The sequence below is a fragment of the Crinia signifera genome, chromosome 9, assembly GCF_055691185.1.
Source record: "Crinia signifera chromosome 9, ASM5569118v1, whole genome shotgun sequence".
NCBI lineage: Eukaryota > Metazoa > Chordata > Amphibia > Anura > Myobatrachidae > Crinia > Crinia signifera.
Genome location: NC_139225.1, coordinates 2116933 through 2138619, shown reverse-complemented (window position 1 = coordinate 2138619; position 21687 = coordinate 2116933). Strand labels below are relative to the sequence as shown.

The following is a 21687-nucleotide window of genomic DNA, read 5'->3' as shown; positions in this document are numbered from 1 at the left end:
GCCTGGCGCCGTCCAAGCCTAACCCTCATCTCTTACTGTTCTGTGCACAAATACAGGATACACTCTATGGGGGGAACCTTGGGCCATTTTTTGGTCTAATCCAAAACTGATTTGACAGTTGGAATTGAATGTTCCGACTGTCAAGTGTCGCAAAGTCTGTCAATTGTCGGAAACGGCTGCAGATTCTCGGAAAACGTCCATGAATTCGGCAATCCACGTCCGTTTCCTACAAAACAGATCTTTATTTATAAAGAAAGTTGGATCTGACACCCCTCAATGCGGTTGTTAATGGCAGTGGTGAATAGGTGAGTGCGGATATTTCCCCTGTCGGAAAATATTGGCGTAGATTGAATACAATATATCATTCTGATACGTATTAAGGCTCCCATTCATAGGATCCCTATTAAACCACCTGGCAGGTTCACATACGATACATTGTATGCGGTCCTCTTCCCAGAAAGGCTTGCGGCATCCAATGTATCTATAGTGCAGGCCTTGCGTTCTCCATCTCCGATCCGATACGCATGGGACCGTGCATCGAAATGGAGCAGAAACTCCTGCAGCTACTACTGGTAAAAAAGCCTGATGTAGCAATTTATGACCGATGGTTATTATCGCAGTATCCAGTTATGGACCGTATGTAACGGTGTGGCAGCTGCTTATCGGGATTTATGCTTTGCGTGCAGGTATTGGGAGATACAGGCGCCTGCACTGAGGCTAGTTCTATTGCCCTCTGTAAGGTCTTCTTAGCAGCTGTCATTATTTGAAGAGAGACTTGTCTGCAGAAGTAACCTGTTGCGGGGGTGGTTTGCAAGCTCGAACACAAGCAACAAAGACCACTGATTTCAGCGCTTGTCATCACCAGTAAAATCTATGTGAATCTATCCAACAAATTTGCAGTCTGTTCATATTGGCATTAGACAAATTAACCCTTTGCAGTCCAATTTTTGCAATTCAAAGAGTTTGGTTTAAATTAATTGTACTTTTTTTCACTCAAAAATGGTCTACATTGAATGTTGGACGATATTAATGTTGTTATGTTAAAGTGTCTCACCACTGGATCTGTAACTAGCGCTAGGGCTGTTGAGACTGACTAGACGTTGGACTTGAATGGGTTAAGCTTTGGAGCCAAAGGTAAATGGTTCCTCTGCCCTATACAGTTTGATTCACACGTCCATTGCAATGCAGGTAAAGTGCATCATCTGCCAGATCCAGAGGGTACAGTACCATCCACACAAGGGCTGTCTTGTGAGTCACACCCATAGAGGCCTTCTAGCCCTGACTGACAGCTGCCTCTCTCTTATTCATACGATGATGACATCAGAACTTATCTCCACCACTGCAAATGTCTGTGTTTCTAGCAAATAAAATCATTTGTCATTTGTTTATATTTTAATTAAGACCTTTAAGCCTGCAACATGAAGCACTCTTAAAATGTAGAGTTTGCATGTTCCCTCCACATTTGCATCGTAAAGGTACTCCAGTTTGTTTCCATAATCCAAAAACATTCTGGTAGGTGAATTGGATTCTGACCAAAAAATTCAAAGGCCTAGTGTGCAAACATGATAGGTAATATACAGTAGATTGCAAGCCTTCCACTGTTCTAGATGGTACAACTTGTAGCACTAGCAAGTAGGGCTGCGATGACACTGGCATTGGGGCTAATAAGATACACCCCCAAATGGTAAAGTACTACTTCTAAAGGTGCCACTCCCGCCGGCATCTCATCAGACAGTACAAAAAGTATGTGCTGCGCTCACTTTTTGTACTGCCTTCTGATCGCAAAACGCATGCGTTGTGATGCGATCCAGCCCATAACAGGTGCGATCATCACCCCGTGTATGGGCCCCTTAATAATATTGTTCTACAAATGTGGGAGGAGCTTCAGCTGTCTGTAATGCAGCAAGGGAATTAAATGTATTGTAACAGTGCTGCAGTGTTATGTCCGCTCGACAGTGTATTTTACTTTGTGTTTTATAACTTCAGTTTCAGCTTGCTGGGGTTTTTAACTTATTTTTATTAATACCTGTCCAGTAGGCAGCCATTGTAGTGGATTGGCCGAGTATTTGCATATACGGGTTGAGTATCTCTTTCTCCGGATATCCAAAAACCAAAATATTCCCCAAAATTACGGTTTCTGGAATATCCCGTTTTGATTATTATTATTTTTTTAACCCATGCACCTAAATTTTTTAGTTTTTCATACTCATGTGATCCCCGGCTTTCCCGGTACTAGTGATGCACTGCGCAGGTGTTACATTAAATACATTATAAGTACAGGGGTTGCCTTTAACCCTTTCCCGACATTGCCTTTTATGCTAATTTTTTTTTTTTTTTCCTCCTTGTGTTCAAATAAGCGTAACTTTTTTAATTTTCCGGCTATATAGACACATGAGGGCTTTTTTTTTGCGGGACAAGTTGTACTTTCTAATGGTACCATTTACTATACCGTATAATATTCTGGGGAATCAGGAAATAATTCAATGTGGGGTAAAAAAAAAAAAAAACGCAATTCCACAATTTTGCGCTGGTTACGGTTTTTTTGGAGTTCATAGTTCGTTTAAAATGATGGGTTATCTTTATTCTATGGGTCGTTACGATTCCGGTAATACCAAACTTATATAGTTTTCGTTACATTTTACCACTAAAAAAAAAAATAGAAAATGTTACGGTTTTTCGAATTTGCGTCGCGTCGCCATGTTCTGCGGCTTATAACTTTTTTATTTTTCCACCTACGGACCTGGGTGAGGGCTCATTTTTTGCGGGCTGAAGTGTACTTTTTAATTAATACCATTATGGGATATGGGCGACTTTCTGATCTCTTTTAGCTATTTTTTTTTGGGTAGGCGATGCGACCAAAAAGCGTAGTTTTGGCGTTGGGGATTATTTTCCGTTTACGCCTTTAACCGTGCGGGATAACTAATGTTATATTTTAATAGATCGGACTTTTAGGAACGCGGCGATACCAAATATGTTTATTTTTTTTATTATTTATTTATTTTTATTTGGGAAATGGGGAAAGGGGGGTGATTTGAACTTTTAATATTTTATTATTTTTTTTTTATTTTTAAACTTTATTTTTTTTTTTTTTTTTTACTTTTACTACAAGGCCCCCTAGTGTACTTGACCACTAGGGGGCGCGATCGCCTGTACTAGGTTCAGCCATAGAGCTCTATGGCTGAACGTAGTGATTTTTTTCACTTCCTATTACATCCTGCCTGAGGCAGGATGTAATAGGTATGAATACACGGACAGCAAAGGGGTCTACATTAGACCCCTGGCTACCATGGCAACCGATCGGCACCCTCCGATCGCGCTGCGGGGGGCCCCGATCGGCGCCGGAGGGGGGCGCCCCCCCTCCGATCAGCTATTTAAGCACTGCGGGCGCTTTGCCCGCGGTGCTTAAAGGGTTAAACGGCCGCGATCGGCGAACTCGCCGCTCGTGGCCGTGAGAGCAGGGACATGGCTGTAATATACAGCCATTACCTGCTCTCTATCAAGCCAGCTCACTCCGTGAGCTGGCTTGATTCACCCCCAACCGACATATGACGTAAATGTACGTCATATGTCGGGAAGGGGTTAAAGTTGGACGCTTCGGGCCTGGTGTCTCGCTCTGCTCTCCGCGCTTCGGACCTGGTGCCTCGCTACTCTCTCCATGCTTTGGGCCTGTCTGCCCCTCCCCTTCTGTCACCCCTGTCTGTCTAACCCTCCCCGTCTGTCTAACCCTCCCCTTCCGTGTCACCCCGTCTGTCTAACCCTCCCCTTCTGTGTCATCCCGTCTGTCTAACCCTCATCTTCTGTGTCACCCCGTCTGTCTAACCCTCCCCTTCTGCGGAACCTTTGTGGCGCCATATAAATAAACGATAATAATAATAAACAAATATGCAGCAGCAGGTGAATGCTCAGGATCATTGCTGGAATCCACAAAATGTCTCCCTCCGTTGTGGGACTGTGACAGATTTACTTATATAGTGCACACATATCCCACAGCGCTGTACAGAGGGCACTAATTAGCTCTATTGCCAAAGATGTGCTCAGCAAGAATTACTATTGGACAGTTATATGGGCAGTCTGCGAGGCAGCGTTTCTGCGTATAGAGAATTTATCATCAGGTTCTCTGGTTTTACTATATAATGCTTTAATCACAATAATTATGAAACATTCTCCTGTAATGCCGTAGTTGTGAACATTATTACTTGTGCATAGAGAGGTCAGACTTACAATCTGCAGAATTCTATCAGTATAACATTCATGTAGCTGTATACTTTCCAAAGGGTCCAGGATTGTAATGTACCGCAGAAGCTGTGTACACACGGGGGCGATAGGGGCTGAAATCGCTGGGAATATGGTCGCTGGCGACCATATTGCCAGTGATGGGATCTATCTATCTCTCATCTCTGTACATGTAGAGATGTGTAGATTATATATAATTTCCTTCTCTCTTCCCCAGTTGTTTCTGCCGTATTGCTGGCTGCAGATCTCTGTATTGTAATATGCAAATGAAGAAATCATTTCATTAGAGCGCCACATGATTCGCCACGAGCCCTATAATACATTTTTATTTACCGCCCAAAAATTACCCACCTTTATTTTTTTGCACAAAATAGAAATTGATATTCTATAGCAGTTGTGTAGTAATAAAGGCAAAAATAATAAAAGGAACAATAAAAAGCAGAAATGGGCAATGAGCTGTAGAACATTGTGTGAAACTGTTAAAATGAGCAATTGAAAAATGCCAATTACATAGTGGTGAGATGAAAGGGAGACGGCTTTATTATACATAGCTGCCAGCTGGGTGTATATACACGTGCGAAGGCTAGTGGGGCACTGACTGTATCCGGTGTGCCATCCCTGTAATTGCTGGTTATGGTACTGCAGCCAGATGCACTGTGGTTTCTGTGTGGCATAATGTGAACTAGGGGCACTACAGTGTGTTCAACACCACTTGTTATGCTTGGAGTATTTATACATGACACATTATAAGGTACTTGTGTAGTGTCACAGCCTGATATATCGGATGTGATATCGGACGATATATTGATGCGCTCCAAAGCGATTCTTTATCTGTTCATAACCCCATTATCCACTACGCATGGAGTTGATTTTATGAAGTGTGGCGAGCGCAGTAATCCGCATCCCCTCGCGGTGCTCGCTGCGCTCGCCACACTATAGAAAATCAGCTGCATGCATAGTGTATAGTGGGGTTATGAACAGGTAAAAAATCGCATAGGATCGCATTGATATATATCGGCCGATATCGCATCCAATATATCGGGCGCCGTGAAACTACACAAGTACCCATTATAATAACATCACCAGCAGGAGGCTGGATAAATATTGGTGCCCCCCTTCCCCAATTAGCTCAATCAGTAAGGTGTCCGTCTCCAGTAAGACAGGTCATGGGATCTATTACAGGGTGACACTTGCAAAAAATGATGTTAGGAGAGAGTGTCAGCCACAGAAGCGATATCGACGGCTTTCAATTGACAAATTCAAACTTGCAGGGAAGATTAGGTGCCCCCTTGGGAGCAGGAGCCTGGCAGCAGATGACTCCATTGCCTCCTCACCAGTATGAAATGTTGCCAGTTTTATTGGTGGGACCACCACAAGTTAGTTGCCATGTGGCTAATCCGGACCGGGATACATGTATACTGTATCATATCTTCTGGTATCTGGATGATAGGTAGACATTAAATGGTCGACACGTTGTTATACTTTACCATCCACATGGACTCTGATTGGGAATGGTAACGTGTGCCAACGAGGTACCTCTCAGGTCTAGTGTGTTAACGCTGCACGCTCCCACGCATTGTTAGTGACCTCCCCGTCTGCTGAACATTCAGGCCGACCCGCATGTCGCCGCTACTCACCGTGACCTCGCATAACGATATTGTTTACCGATATTGTCCAGTATGTACACTCAATGTCGCTTGACCAGCAGCACCGCCAATGTAGTTAACTATGGAGTGGAGAGTGATAAACAACCAGCCAATCAGCTCCTAACTGTCATGTCACAGGCTGGGTTTGAAAAATGACAGATAGGAGCTGATTGACTGGTTATTTATCACTCTCTACTTTATCACTTTTAAAGCTTGATAAATCTGGCCCAAAGAGTTTACTTTACCACGTACCATCTTGTTTTTTTTTTTCATAGTCGCACCCATGGGAATGCCCAGCGTATTATGGGCGTTCCCATGGAAATTGCCCGGTGACGTGGCCGCTGGGGGTGGGCAACTGACCGCCCACTTCCTTCTGAATGACCTGAGTGTAACCTTAGTTGTGCGTGTGATTGTTCGGCGACCCAGGAATGATGTGGGTGTTCCCCCTGGCCTGCGAATGGATGTTTAAGTCAAACATCCCTTGCGAACGAGCACGGGGAGGCGGGCGACCTGGCATTCGCGCATGGGGGTGTCTGGTGGAGTCGCACGGCTGCAAATTCATAGCCTTGCGAATCAACCAGAATAAGGACCATCTGCAACTAGTCATAAACATTATAGGTGAAATTGGATGAGAAAGAGGGTTAGTAACAACCCATGGGAGCGTGCATTCTTATTGGTTGCACATACTGAACGATATGCACGACAATATCCTTATTGATATCCAAAAATATGCAAATGTGTAAAAAGAAGAGCAGACATTTGTTAGTAAGCAGCCCCAGTCAGTGAAAGCGTTCCGACTACTATTAAACTACAAGCCCCAGAAAGCACTGCCAGCTGGAGATTGCCCTCCTTCCTAGATAGGCGTGTGTAAAAGGATGGGATACTGTGCTGGGACTTGTAGTTCCACACCGGTTTGCGAGACCGGTTTTACCTGTGTGCAGCTTGCAGCCTTTTATGGGTGTAAGGAGAGGGATGGGCAGGGGGACACCATCTAGGTGCACTGGGATTATGCTGAGAAGTTTGTGTGACTTGCAGCTGTCCCAGCGCAGGGCATCGGGTGGCTTTATCTCTGTGACTGCGTTGCACACAATCACACATTCCCAACACTTTCTTTCTGCTCTTGTACTTCTAAAAGTAAAGTGTGTAGAACAGGGTCCTGATTGCACAGCTGCCAGACAAGGGTTAACAGCAGTGCTTTGTGGTAGGCGTTCCCAGACCTCTGTCATCAGTAGAGGCAGCCAGAGGATGAAGGGGGCCCTTTGTGGCAGTCTCACGTAAGCAGCTCTGCCTGCCTAGCACAGGACTGCGAGAAGGAGCCCAATCGCCCAGCAAGAACTTCACTTATATTGTCAGGATGGAAGGGGGGGAATTGACCCTGAAGGATCCATGTGAACCCTGCCCTTCTTCCTAGGGACGTGAGCCTCTCCTTTTCTGCTTGGATCCATGAAGTTCGGAGCCTCCTTGGAGCCTGAGCTGTTCTGCATCAAAGGAACGGGGAGTGGGCAGAGCCATCTGCGTCCAGAAGACTTGGATTCGACTTAAGGCCCAGCGGCCTGTCCCGCGCAGCACTTCTCGTATGTTGGAGGGAGGGAAAATAATCGGCGGCTCCAGGAGGAGGAAAAGATCCAACAAGTCTTGTATGCAACAGATGAAAATGTTGGAAATCTGTTTAAAATTGGTGGGTTGCAAATCCAAGAAGGGACTCTCCTCATCCTCCAGCTGCTATCTAGAAGGTGAGATAAGGGGGTGTCAGTGATGGGAGGTGGGGGGAGGCCCAGGGGGCGAGCTCCTTCCAGCTGGAGTATTCCAAACTGTAATCCCCTTTTCCTAGGCCTCAGCACAGATTAGGCGAGTGCAGCCCCCCCCCCCCTCTTCCTCTCTGGTGACCACTGGCAAAACAATAATAAGGGGGAACAGGGTGAGGAAGTGTTGTTTTTGGAAAAGTAATTGATGTTTAACCCTATATTAGCTGAAATGTACAAAGGCCCTTCCTTGATGTAATTTAGCAGAAATTTATTTTACATTTATTTGGTCTCTAGAATATAAAATGGACGGATTGGGGTTTGCATGTAACATAGGTGACCTTTCTGCGCTCTTAGATGTGGACGTTGGTTCCTTGCTGCGAGATTGCTCTATGTGGCTTTCTAGCACTGTGTAAATGCATCCCGCGTCCTGTGCTGACCTCACCTTACATGGTAAAGTCTTCAGCAACTTCTGCCTTAAAGGTATCTGGCCAGAGATTTATTCCAGCAAATCTCCATTTTTCTTTAACCCCTTTTGCCGAACGCCACCAGTTGCTGCAGCTGTAGGAAGTGGTGCAAATGTCATGTCCTATACATTTTCTTCTGGGATCACATCGGTGTAAGCTCTTAGGGTCAGGATACGCTGCCGTAGCCTTCTCAGGTGATAGTTAGCTGTAGGAACTACAAGGTGACCTCTTGCATCAGCCGCAGTGTAACACACCAGTGCCCCAGGGCGTCGGATCGCAGCGCACCAGCGCGACGGCTCGCAGCGCACCAGCGCGTCGGCTCGCAGCGCACCAGCGCGTCGGCTCGCAGCGCACCAGCGCGACGGCTCGCAGCGCACCAGCGCGACGGCTCGCAGCGCGACGGCTCGCAGCGCACCAGCGCGACGGCTCGCAGCGCACCAGCGCGACGGCTCGCAGCGCACCACTGCGACGGCTCGCAGCGCCCCCAGTGCGTCGGCTCGCAGCGCCCCCAGTGCGTCGGCTCGCAGCGCCCCAGTGCGACGGCTCGCAGCGCACCAGTGCGTCGGCTCGCAGCGCACCAGTGCGTCGGCTCGCAGCGCCCCCAGTGCGTCGGCTCGCAGCGCCCCCAGTGCGTCGGCTCGCAGCGCCCCCAGTGCGTCGGCTCGCAGCGCCCCCAGTGCGTCGGCTCGCAGCGCCCCAGTGCGACGGCTCGCAGCGCCCCAGTGCGACGGCTCGCAGCGCCCCAGTGCGACGGCTCGCAGCGCCCCCAGTGCGACGGCTCGCAGCGCCCCCAGTGCGTCGGCTCACAGCGCCCCAGTGCGTCGGCTCGCAGCGCCCCCAGTGCGTCGGCTCGCAGCGCCCCAGTGCGACGGCTCGCAGCGCCCCAGTGCGACGGCTCGCAGCGCCCCAGTGCGACGGCTCGCAGCGCCCCAGTGCGTCGGCTCGCAGCGCCCCCAGTGCGTCGGCTCGCAGCGCCCCAGTGCGTCGGCTCGCAGCGCCCCCAATGCGTCGGCTCGCAGCGCCCCCAGTGCGTCGGCTCGCAGCGCCCCCAGTGCGTCGGCTCGCAGCGCCCCCAGTGCGTCGGCTCGCAGCGCCCCCAGTGCGTCGGCTCGCAGCGCCCCCAGTGCGTCGGCTCGCAGCGCCCCCAGTGCGTCGGCTCGCAGCGCACCAGTGCGACGGCTCGCAGCGCCCCAGTGCGACGGCTCCCAACACACTTGGAACACATGATAAAGTTCTCATACTCAGGCCTCAGGCCACCAAACAGGGCATGTTTTCCAGATCTCCTCACAGAATCACAAGTGACATGCGGATGTGTTAGTGAGTAATAGATCCACCTGTGCTCCTGCTCGGTGACCTGGAGAGCATGAGAACCACTGTACTAATAGATTGTAAGCTCCTATGACCCTCCTACTTCGTGTCTTCTCTACATCATCATGTTAAATATTCATTTTTGGTATATAATATTTCTGTGCATTTATATCCTGTCTCTACGTATGTTTTATGTTGTTGGCAGTATATTACCCTTTTATGGTGCTTAGAAACTCTTATGGCGCCTATATGGCTCCAGCATAATACACAGCACAGTGCTATACAGCTCCAGCATACTACACAGCACTGTGCTATACAGCTCCAGCATACTACACAGCACGGTGCTATACGGCTCCAGCATACTACACAGCACGGTGCTATACGGCTCCAGCATACTACACAGCACTGTGCTATACGGCTCCAGCATACTACACAGCACAGTGCTATACGGCTCCAGCATAATACACAGCACAGTGCTATACGGCTCCAGCATACTACACAGCACAGTGCTATACGGCTCCAGCATAATACACAGCACAGTGCTATACGGCTCCAGCATACTACACAGCACTGTGCTATACGGCTCCAGCATACTACACAGCACAGTGCTATACGGCTCCAGCATACTACACAGCACTGTGCTATACGGCTCCAGCATATTACACAGCACAGTGCTATACGGCTCCAGCATAATACACAGCACAGTGCTATACGGCTCCAGCATACTACACAGCACTGTGCTATACGGCTCCAGCATACTACACAGCACAGTGCTATACAGCTCCAGCATATTACACAGCACAGTGCTATACAGCTCCAGCATACTACACAGCACGGTGCTATACAGCTCCAGCATACTACACAGCACGGTGCTATACAGCTCCAGCATACTACACAGCACGGTGCTATACAGCTCCAGCATACTACACAGCACGGTGCTATACAGCTCCAGCATACTACACAGCACTGTGCTATACAGCTCCAGCATACTACACAGCACGGTGCTATACGGCTCCAGCATACTACACAGCACGGTGCTATACGGCTCCAGCATACTACACAGCACTGTGCTATACGGCTCCAGCATACTACACAGCACAGTGCTATACGGCTCCAGCATATTACACAGCACAGTGCTATACGGCTCCAGCATATTACACAGCACGGTGCTATACAGCTCCAGCATACTACACAGCACGGTGCTATACAGCTCCAGCATACTACACAGCACGGTGCTATACAGCTCCAGCATACTACACAGCACGGTGCTATACAGCTCCAGCATACTACACAGCACGGTGCTATACAGCTCCAGCATACTACACAGCACGGTGCTATACAGCTCCAGCATACTACACAGCACGGTGCTATACAGCTCCAGCATACTACACAGCACGGTGCTATACAGCTCCAGCATACTACACAGCACAGTGCTATACAGCTCCAGCATACTACACAGCATGGTGCTATACGGCTCCAGCATAATACACAGCACAGTGCTATACAGCTCCAGCATACTACACAGCACAGTGCTATACAGCTCCAGCATACTACACAGCACGGTGCTATACAGCTCCAGCATACTACACAGCACGGTGCTATACAGCTCCAGCATACTACACAGCACGGTGCTATACAGCTCCAGCATACTACACAGCACTTGGTAACAGCTCCAGCATACTACACAGCACTTGGTAACAGCTCCAGCATACTACACAGCACTTGGTAACAGCTCCAGCATACTACACAGCACTTGGTAACAGCTCCAGCATACTACACAGCACTTGGTAACAGCTCCAGCGTACTACACAGCACTTGGTAACAGCTCCAGCGTACTACACAGCACTTGGTAACAGCTCCAGCGTACTACACAGCACTTGGTAACAGCTCCAGCGTACTACACAGCACTTGGTAACAGCTCCAGCATACTACACATCACTTGGTAACAGCTCCAGCGTACTACACAGCACTTGGTAACCGCTCCAGCGTACTACACAGCACTTGGTAACAGCTCCAGCGTACTACACAGCACTTGGTAACAGCTCCAGCGTACTACACAGCACTTGGTAACAGCTCCAGCGTACTACACAGCACTTGGTAACAGCTCCAGCATACTACACAGCACTTGGTAACAGCTCCAGCATACTACACAGCACTTGGTAACAGCTCCAGCATACTACACAGCACTTGGTAACAGCAAGAAGGTATATACAGTATGCAGGAATTTTGCCTTATAAAGGAAAAAATATTGGTTTTTAGCATGTGTCAAATAAATGGTTATTTATCGTAACATCGCTGCGAACGATCTCACAGGAGGCTTATTGCACAGAAATCCACTTCTGTGTCTTTGGAAAGTTCAGTTACGTTCTTCCTTTGTAATATTTTTGTTTGACTTTGAGATCTTTTGGTTTATGTGAAGATATTCCCAGATGCTGAAAATATTGATATTTTTGCAACGCGTACTGTTATTCAGAGTGTAGTTACATAAGCGTGTGTGTGTGAGCGTTGTACCGTCATCTGTTACCTTACTTGGTATGGGAAGGCGTTGTTCCTCCTGTAGTTTAGTTGTGGTAAGGGTGCAGAGTGACACTGAGGGACTGAGTATGTCTCATCCCACTTCTATCTACAGTACATGCTAAAGGCCTTTAGAACCCACCATGCATATTATAAGAAGCACAAAGCCACTATAGCAGGCATGACCAACCTGTGGCCCTCCAGCTGTTGACAAACTACACTTCCCAGTATGACTTGTTGTAGTTTTAGCGTTCCCTAATAGGAAAACTGTGGCAAGGCATGATGGGACTTGTAGTTTCACAACAGCTGGACAGCTATAGTTTGGCCTTTCCGGCACTATAAGTATCTGTGCCAGATCCGGGTATGTTATTGCCCGTTGGGTTCTCATTGCTGCCCGCTGACCACGTGGATATAGTAGAAAATCCTGCAGTCTGGTTATTAGACAGGACAAGTATTTCTGCAGATACCACATGACCGGACATCTTGGTTTTGTTGCCCGACGTGTGTTTGTGTGTGGTATTCTGTGTGGCGTTTATATGTTCTCACAACACTTGAGTGTTTCCAGATGCTTCGCTTTTCTCCCATACGCCCTGGTGCATATATACTCCAGTTATCTATATGAATACTGTAAGCTCCAATAGGACGGTATCTTCTGTAATACAATGCACAATATGGTGGAAGCTTTATAAATAAGTTATAATAATCATGTGCGGCTACTTACAAGTACGTTCCAGCCAATAAAGTTTAAAGCCAGACCTTTTATGGGCGTGAACTAAATGAGAACGCAGCCCGGTTTCCTAGCAACCAGTGAGTTAAGGGTATATAATCCGAGTTGTGTGCGTTATCTTAAATGTTGGACCCATAGTTACTGTTTGTGTCCATCCTCACCCTGCTCTAGTCAAACTCCTATAGAAGTGTACATGGAAGTATCTGTGACCCACGTCTCTCTGCGCTTTATAAATGAACTGATGTGAACAAGCTGCAGGAAGCAATTTACCTGCAGTCAAAATCCCGACGGACCACCTTCGACAGATGTTCAAAAAACGACATTCATTATGCCGACCTGGACAAAATGCCGACATGAGTTTTTCATGATTTTTTTCTTTGAAACAGACTTGTTCAAACTTTACCATCCCTGTGGATGTGGAGGGAAAGGGAATAAATGAGTGTGCCGGGTGCAGCAAAAATATAGAAAATCATGTATACTTATTGACCTGTCGCCATTTTGTCCATCAGCCAATGGTGGTCGGGATCTGGACTGTAGGTAAATCATACTGAGCCCCTGGGCGCTGAGGTTTAATGCACGGAAGCATGCCACAAATCACATACACTGAAATATGACAGAAGAGAAGTAAGGCCGTGCCAAAATGAGCTTATACCGAGGGGGTGGGGGGCAGATTACATGGAGGGTTTGCAGAATCAGAACTGGTGGGTAATGTGTGTGTGGCTACTCCAATAATCCTTCCATAGTATATAGCAAAGTCCCTGAAGGGCATCTGTCTGTCTGAACGCGCTGATCTCGGTCGGACAAATTCTTCTGCAGTTCTCCCAGTAGGTTATGTTCCCCATTGCCCTATCCCGTGTGGGGGCGAGCACAATGAGTTTATCATAATCAGCCAATCAGCATGAACTATGCAAATGGAGTGACAGGAAACATCACAGCTGGGCTGCATATCCATCTACACAGCAAGTGGCTGCAAACCCAGGGCCACAGACTTGGCCACAGCAGCGAGTTCTGTCTCCATAACCCGCTCCCCATCACTCGCTGCACAGGGCCAAGAGACAGCCAGCTGCATCAATGACAGCAATTACGGCCACCACACAGAGGGCCACATCAGCACACCCGCACACAGATCAAACCCCCAGGAGGAGGCAGCATCCTCCGGGCACACTTACTGGTGTCTGTAAAACAGTATCTGTGTGATGAACGACTGCCAAGCACACACAATCATACACACTATGCACTGCGTATAATATGTCATTCCAATCTGCGTATGATGTCATTCCAATCTGCGTGGGCATGACGAGTCATACAATATATCTTGTAGTGTGTACCCAGCTTTACAGTATAAAACATTGTAAGACTGGAGGCGTATTTAATCCCGGGTCAAGGCTGTCTGTACATCCCTTTGCGTGGCTATTGGTATGGCACTCATTACAGGGACACAGTGTGGCCCTCCAGAGGGCTATAATGCTGAGCCTTTAGAACAGATTCCCAAGGATTATAAACCTAATCAGCAAATGTACTAGAGGGGCCCTAAGTTCACAAGCAGCTGAGGTAAGAGGCATGGGGGCCCATGTAGCATTTAATATTTGCGGCCCGTGTTCGAGGGTTAGCCGCAAACTGTAATCACCAGGGAAGTGTATAGACGACGGGCTTAACTCCTGAATTAGTGTGCCCGCTCCTAGCTTACATTGTCCTGAACATTGATGGCCTTGGTGAAGTCACTGGATTCTGAGGGTCCTTTCCGTGACCAGGGCTGTTGACTTGCAGGCATACGTTTGTCACATCCATCAGTGTCTTCACCCGGTCACATAATCCGCATTAGCCACCACCGTGTGGGTTAGGCTTCTGACCTGCTAATCCTGAGGACAAGTCCTTTATCGTTCTCTGTGTAACCCAGACAGGTTTTGTACAGTTTATAGCCCCCCTCCCCCTCGCAGCAGGTCAGATTGCTACTTGTATGACTGTATGATTGAAGTATGTGGAATGGCGAATGCGTGTGGTTCCACAAGGTTACAATTTATTCCCCGGCTACGCAGTGGGGACACCACCGAATCCACAGCGCTAATTGGCCCTTGTCCTCCACCTCACCTGACACACAACAGCCTGTTCTGTTCTCTTATACTTTTACTGCTAGTTGTTACATTATTATTCTTTTATTCACTTGTGTTGTCATCGGCATAAAATGAGAAAGTTCTGTGGAATTGTAGAATGGGTGTTCCAGGGGGAGAGCGGAGGTAACGCTGGATTTCCACTCTTCCTGTTGAATCAGCCATGAGTGGGTGATCTCTCCAGCCACATCCTGGCTGTGAACGCATGACTGGCGGCCCCCCCACATGTGCCCTTCTTTAGTGGAAAATTGGCATCTGGGCACGCATTGTGAGTCCTGCAGCAATTCATATGATCTCGGTGTAGCAGCAAGTCGCGGCAGGGGAGGTGTTGGGGATCGTTTTACGCAGAACAGAATTCTCATACATTCAAGAACAACAACAGCTTTGACTGAGCAGCTGACGATGGCGCTAAGCACCATTTCACAGCCGTCACAGCAAGGACTCTAGCACCTTCCTAATGCGATGACATTCCCAGTGATGGGGAGAATTCAGCTATGAATCGGCTTTGGGGAAACGTTACACATTACAACACCCTCTGTAATGCAGCCTGGCGTTCTCCTCTCACTGTAATAAATGTGACATACATATTGTGCTCTCCTGCAAAGTACAATGATGTTTTTGTTTAGCTGTTAATCAGGATTGAGGTGTGAGGCATTTTTGAAGATTTTTGTTCCCCCAAAACTTTTCTAGATATTACAGTAAGAGCAAGGCTTTGTCTTTCTCTGAAATCGTTTTGTGCTTCGCATATCAGCAGCAACACGTCAATTGGGCATTTTTCTTATATGGTTATAATGGTTATAAATCGGCAAACTGTGAATACCTCAGCGAATCACAATCTGTGATGACCATGTTATCATTATCCCTTTACAGATTGCAGTATTCTTCTTTTTAGTTGGTGTACACAAAAACCTCAAAATACATTTAGGGTGGTATTCAATCACGGGTCACGACTGTTGAGCCGGCCCGACAGTGGTGACCCGGTCCCGTTCTCGGCCCACTTGACTGCATCTCAACAGGCGGGATTCAATGTCCTGCCTGCCGAGTGCTGAAACGGGGGCGTGACAGCGAGAAACGGCCGTGAGCTTGACAATTCACGCCCGCTCTCGGCAAAACGAGCCCAACTTCTTTCGGGGCTTGGCACAAGTGCATTAACTGTGGCACACTCAGCATAGGAGAAGCCGCTCATTTGGTGTGCCAGAATGCAGCTGTCACTACCATGGTGGCTACAGGAGCCTAAAGCTATGGAATCTGCCTCCTATGGACCCTACACACGTAGCACTGTATGTAGGAGAGCGTTCTGAGCATTGCTAGACCGCTCAAAGCGCTCTGTTCATTCAGCACTGCACAGCGATGTGTGCTGAGCGATGTCGTGCTCTCCGGTGCCCCGGCCGATAAATAGCCTGTGTGTGGGTTATTAATCAGTGGGAGATACCGAAGCGCGGGACCGCGCATCTGTATTGCTATGGCCCCTAGATACACAGCAGTGAAGGGGCATTTTCTGAGCGATGTAGTTACATTAACTAAAATCGCTGAGAAAATGGCCGCATATCACTACGTGTGTAGACCCCAACTAATATAAAGTTAGTATCGCAGAGAGCAATATACTGTGCAGGCAAGTCTGTCTGGACTATCTCACATGTAGAATGTATTTGGCCTAGGGACAAATAGCAAGAGGATATAGAGGTCCATACACACGGAGCGATTTCCCCTGCCCAGCAATTTTTGTCAATTTGATCGGCGTTCGATAGCAGTTCTGTCTGCTGGCAAAATTCAGATGAACAGCAGCCACCGGCGATGATGCGAGCGCTCACCGAGGGCGGCTTTGGAGCTGAAAGAAGCTCAAAAGACAAAACTGAGATGCTTTCAGCTCAGTCGCCCAGTGTGTATGGGCCTTAAATCTTAAGTAAATCTAAAGTGCAGTTAGCCAGAACCGCACTGTATGTACACAGCTAGTGGCTGCTTACTTCAGTGGACATTGGAACTGTTGCACTATATAAATATTATTGCTCAGTCTGCATTATATTGCACATTGCATTGTGTTCATTGTAGCACCCTCCATTTTTCAAAAGTCATGCAGTTCCTCTTCCCTGCCTGGGGTGTGGTGTTTCTATCATATCAGTGCTGAAATACAGACCATACTGTACTAGAAGTATCACAGCAGAGCGTGACACCCCAGGCAGGAAAGAGGAACTGCACTGGTTTGATGCAGGGTGCTGCACTGGTTTGATGCAGGGTGCTACAGTTGTTTGATGCTGGGTGTTGCACGGGTTTGATGCGGGGTGCTGCACGGGTTTGATGCGGGGTGCTGCATGGGTTTGAGGCGGGGTGCTGCACGGGTTTGAGGCGGGTGCTGCACGGGTTTGAGGCGGTGTGCTGCACGGGTTTGAGGCGGGGTGCTGCACGGGTTTGAGGCGGGGTGCTGCACGGGTTTGAGGCGGGGTGCTGCACGGGTTTGAGGCGGGGTGCTGCACGGGTTTGAGGCGGGGTGCTGCAGTTGTTTGATGCAGGGTGCTGCAGTTGTTTGATGCAGGGTGCTGCAGTTGTTTGATGCAGGGTGCTAGAGGGAACACTGTAAATAAAGCTTTTAGTACGTGTGGTAGCGGCACATTAATTTTTCTATGATTCTCTCCATTACAGTACAATTAGTAGGATCTAAATGAATGTCCTATATCAGTGGTTCCCAAACTGTGTGCCTGGGCACCGTGGGGGGCCTTGGGGTGTTTGCAAGGGTGCCTCTGGTAGAAGGTCCAGGACCAAAGGAAATTATTAATGGTCAAAGTGATAGGCAAATCCAGTGCTGGTGGCAGCCAGTCATAAAATATATAGACAATTAGAACCATAGCTGTGTTCCCCATCACAGTTCAGCACTATTTAATTTATCTTTTTATTTATCCATAGGACTAGGGGTGCCTTGAACAAATGCTAACATTGTAGGGTGCCCTGGTCAAGAAAGTTTGGGAACCACTGTCCTATATGTTTTCCTTTGGACTGCAGTTGTATATACCCAAGTTACCACTCTATTTATCTAGTTGGATAAATAAACGTGTTTTCTGTCTCCAAGTCTGTGCTGCTGGGACCCTGCTCCTTTCAGTATATAACTCTTGGTCTGTGGCTCACTACTGTCTCCATTCCCCTCCTCACATGATTTCACTGCTCCGTCACATGCAGCCCTGTCCTCCCTCACATATCACTCCTCTCCTGATATAATCTGTGCTGCTGGGGACCCTGCTCCTTTCAGTATATAACTCTTGGTCTGTGACTACTGTCTCCATTCCCCTCCTCACATGATTTCACTGCTCCGTCACATGCACCCGTGTCACATATCACTCCTCTCCTGATATAATCCGGGACTATTTATCTATGTCTGCGGCTTCCTGCTTACCGCGTTGCTTCTCATCACATCAGGTCTCTGCCCCTGTAACATGTAGTCCTGCCATCACTTATACCTGTGTACATGCAGGCAGGTCCCCTGAAATACTGTGCTGTGCACACCACAGTGTTTACTACACTTCCCCCTTAAAAAATGCTGGGACCTGGATGTAGGTGAGCAGAGGGGAGCCCTGACTCTACCTGAGCACCTATTAAAGCATGTTACCTGTAACTTATTGCCACAATTAGGATTTGGTTCATGGAGGTGTTTTATTTTAAATATGTGTGTGTTGAATCCTAAAGCAAAGAAATGTGACATTAGTCATTTTATATTGAAGTTAAACCTATTTTCCACTTTTTTTCCCCCTCCCCTGATCTCCTCCATGGACTTGCTCACCAGAAGCCTTGCAAAAGCCAATTGTGTCAGACTTTGAGCCTCAAGGTCTCAGTGAAGCTGCTCGTTGGAATTCCAAGGAGAACCTTCTATCTGGACCAAGTGAAAATGACCCCAACCTGTTTGTTGCACTGTATGACTTTGTGGCCAGTGGGGACAATACCCTCAGCATCACTAAAGGTAAGTGCCGATCTGACATCCCGATATCATTGTGCGCAGTCCCATCTGTAATCTGCTCTTGGTGTATACACCGGATCAGCCTGTGTCTTAGTGGAAAGTACCATTTATGTTTTGTTACGGCAAAGCACTGCAAAGATACTGTGACTAGTGGGGGGTGATCCTCTGTTCCCCTGATCCGCTGTCCTATCAGATGGGCCAATCGGCCGGCAGCAATAATCGGCATTCCATCAAAGGATCAGGAATATTTAAATAAAAAAAAAAATCCAGATTCCGCGATTCCCGCCGAGATCAAGGAATCTGGATTTTTTTTAATATCCCCAATCCCCTGTTGCGACATGCAGGAGATCGGAGAATTGCCCCTATACACGGTGGGTATATTGGCCCCATGACCCCTACCATTGGAAAGATTCCACAATTGAACTATCTGCACCCATACATTACAGATATGTCCATGATTTGCAGATGTTTCCGTAAATCCAAATCTTCCAAGGCTCCTCATGTTTCTGGTAAAGCCCCAACATCGTTAACAGGGCGCGTACACACTAGGCAATATCATCCACAATATCGCTCAGAAAGCCTTTTCTGTGTGTATGGGGATTAACTGTCAGCAATCTATAGCCCCAATTGCTCTGTGGAATTCACAATGTTGATTTTTGGTCGGACTCTGCGATCTGTGAACCCCATAATTGCATATTATTGTACACCATCATCTGCAAAAGGCCCAGTGATTGCTGATATATGGGGGCCTGTAGGACCAGGGCAGATCAGAGTACAGATGTGTCCTCATACACTTAGCATTTGTACGTGCTGCAGAGATGTGTAAGCCATGGACATAGCTTTGTCCTGTCCTGGTGTATAAGGACACGTGTGTACATTTACATGGTAACATTCTGTGCAGCTTTGCTATGGCCTGGTAAATACACGCCCTGTCATTGTAAATTCCCCAGGCACCGACTGAGCTGTGGTTTATATTGATGTGGAAACAAGTTCTCAGAGCTGCTGAGTAAGCCAGCGGAATCGGAGGTTCCAATACTGGGTTTTACTTCCAGTGTGTGTGTGCCAGGGAAGAGAACGGGGTGGCTTCCTCCCTCACCTAAAATCTGCCCCTGAAAACATCAGCATAGGGATCCTTGGATTATATAACGCAGTAATCCATTGAGCCGATCCGCCATGTAGGAAGCTGCAGCATTGCGGCGATTCTGTCTCCTGACCGTAGTGCGGATGGGACCGATAGTCACCATTGTATATAAGCGCACACCCTTGTGACGTTCTATCTGACATGTTGTTCTGGATGCAATGTTCCCTGATTGCATTATATTAATGCGGTGCTAATGTCTGCTGAACACAACCTGTCTCTCTTTTGAAAGGCGAGAAGCTCCGGGTGTTGGGATACAATCACAACGGAGAGTGGTGCGAGGCCCAGACCAAGAACGGACAAGGCTGGGTGCCCAGTAATTACATCACCCCAGTCAATAGCCCGGAGAAACATTCCTGGTACCACGGACCGGTGTCTCGCAATGCGGCGGAGTACCTGCTAAGCAGCGGAATCAATGGCAGCTTCCTGGTGAGGGAGAGCGAGAGCAGCCCGGGGCAGAGGTCCATATCCCTAAGATACGAGGGCAGGGTTTACCACTACCGCATCAACACGGCTTCTGATGGGAAGGTGAGGAACCGTACAACGCTCCAATGTGTCTGTGCTCTAATAACCTGTTGTTATTGCAGTGTTCTGTACCCATGCGATGCTTGCATCTTGGGATAACCTTAGTGGAGGTTCTGAAATAGACAAGTGGCGGTGTTGTTGTTGGCAACCATATAGAGTCTGTCTATTATTTCTCTTTAGCGTTCTAGAAAGTGACGGGTTTGGATCATAGGGTCACCAGTGTCTAGGTATACGCAAAAAAAGGTCAACGTGGGGTTTTCGTGTTTTTTTGGGAGTCAATTTGTACATTTGATCACATGGGTCACCGATCTGCAAATCAATTTGCAAATTAATCACTATCGAATCATTTTCCCAGTCTGTGTATGAGTGCGTAACGCTGGCCCGTAACGCTGGCCCGTAACGCTGGCCCGTAACGCTGACCCGTAACGCTGACCCGTAACGCTGCAACAGAGACGGGCTGTTCGGGGCCAGAGCTGATGTCACACACTCTCACTTAAACTACCTGACACGCCCCCAAAAAAGGCAGGTGGCTGGCTTCCTGTCAATCAAACTTTGGGAGCATTCACTGGGTTTTTGGGCGCTGTTTGGTGTTGAACATGTGCACTACAATCCATACACATGCACAGTCGTTGGATAATCGAATTCACACAACATTGATCAGGCCCAATATTCTCTGCCTAGATAACACGGGCTCTGGACAGTGGATAGACAATGTCTAGTTATACCCTTATCAGACCGCAAAATGCAGGGTCGCAACGGGGCTTTGAAACGGTTCAGTCCCGGTGCGACCCTGCATTTGGGTCTGCTCAGATTACTTCAGCGACTCGGCAATATTGCTGGTTCGCTGACGTAATCCGGGGCCGCGGCGGAGGAGGCAGCGCTGCTCCAAGCACTGCCTCCTCCATTGGTGTGAACGGGAAACGGGTCGCTCGACCTGATTAACTCGTTCACACTGCAAAGTAATACGGCAACAAACCGGTAAGAACCCTTCTATTTTACCGGTTCCTATTGTAGTGTTTCTACCGGGACCTGGTAGCCCCTTTCACATCGCACCAGTTACCGGCATGAACCCGGTAATTAGGTGCAATGTGAAACGGGTATTACACAGTCAATAGATCCAACCTATACACATGACATGTAATAGGTGGACGTGGTTGAAAGGTCAACAGTGTGTATACAGCTGGCCATACACTAGGGAGATTCACATGAAATTTGGGCTCTTTTCATGTGATTACGACAATCAATAAGAAATAACATTGTCAGAGAAATGATTTGGTCACTCAGCGATGCGTAGTATGGGGGTCCGACAGTCAGGATTGCAACGTTTAAATCCCGGCGG

General features: G+C 47.9%; 1 protein-coding gene across 5 annotated transcripts in view; it reads left to right on the top strand.

Moving 5' to 3' along the window:
• Nucleotides 1–21687, top strand: part of ABL1 (ABL proto-oncogene 1, non-receptor tyrosine kinase) — a 176869-nt gene that overhangs the window by 118648 nt on the left and 36534 nt on the right. For 2 of the 5 annotated variants that reach the window (XM_083160872.1, XM_083160875.1), the window contains 2 exons: nt 18515–18688; nt 20056–20351. In XM_083160872.1, the coding sequence (XP_083016998.1) occupies nt 18515–18688; nt 20056–20351 (470 nt within the window). Of the gene's footprint in view, nt 1–7110; nt 7613–18514; nt 18689–20055; nt 20352–21687 lie in introns of those variants that run through there. The other 3 variants (XM_083160874.1, XM_083160873.1, XM_083160876.1) reach the window with 3 other exon arrangements.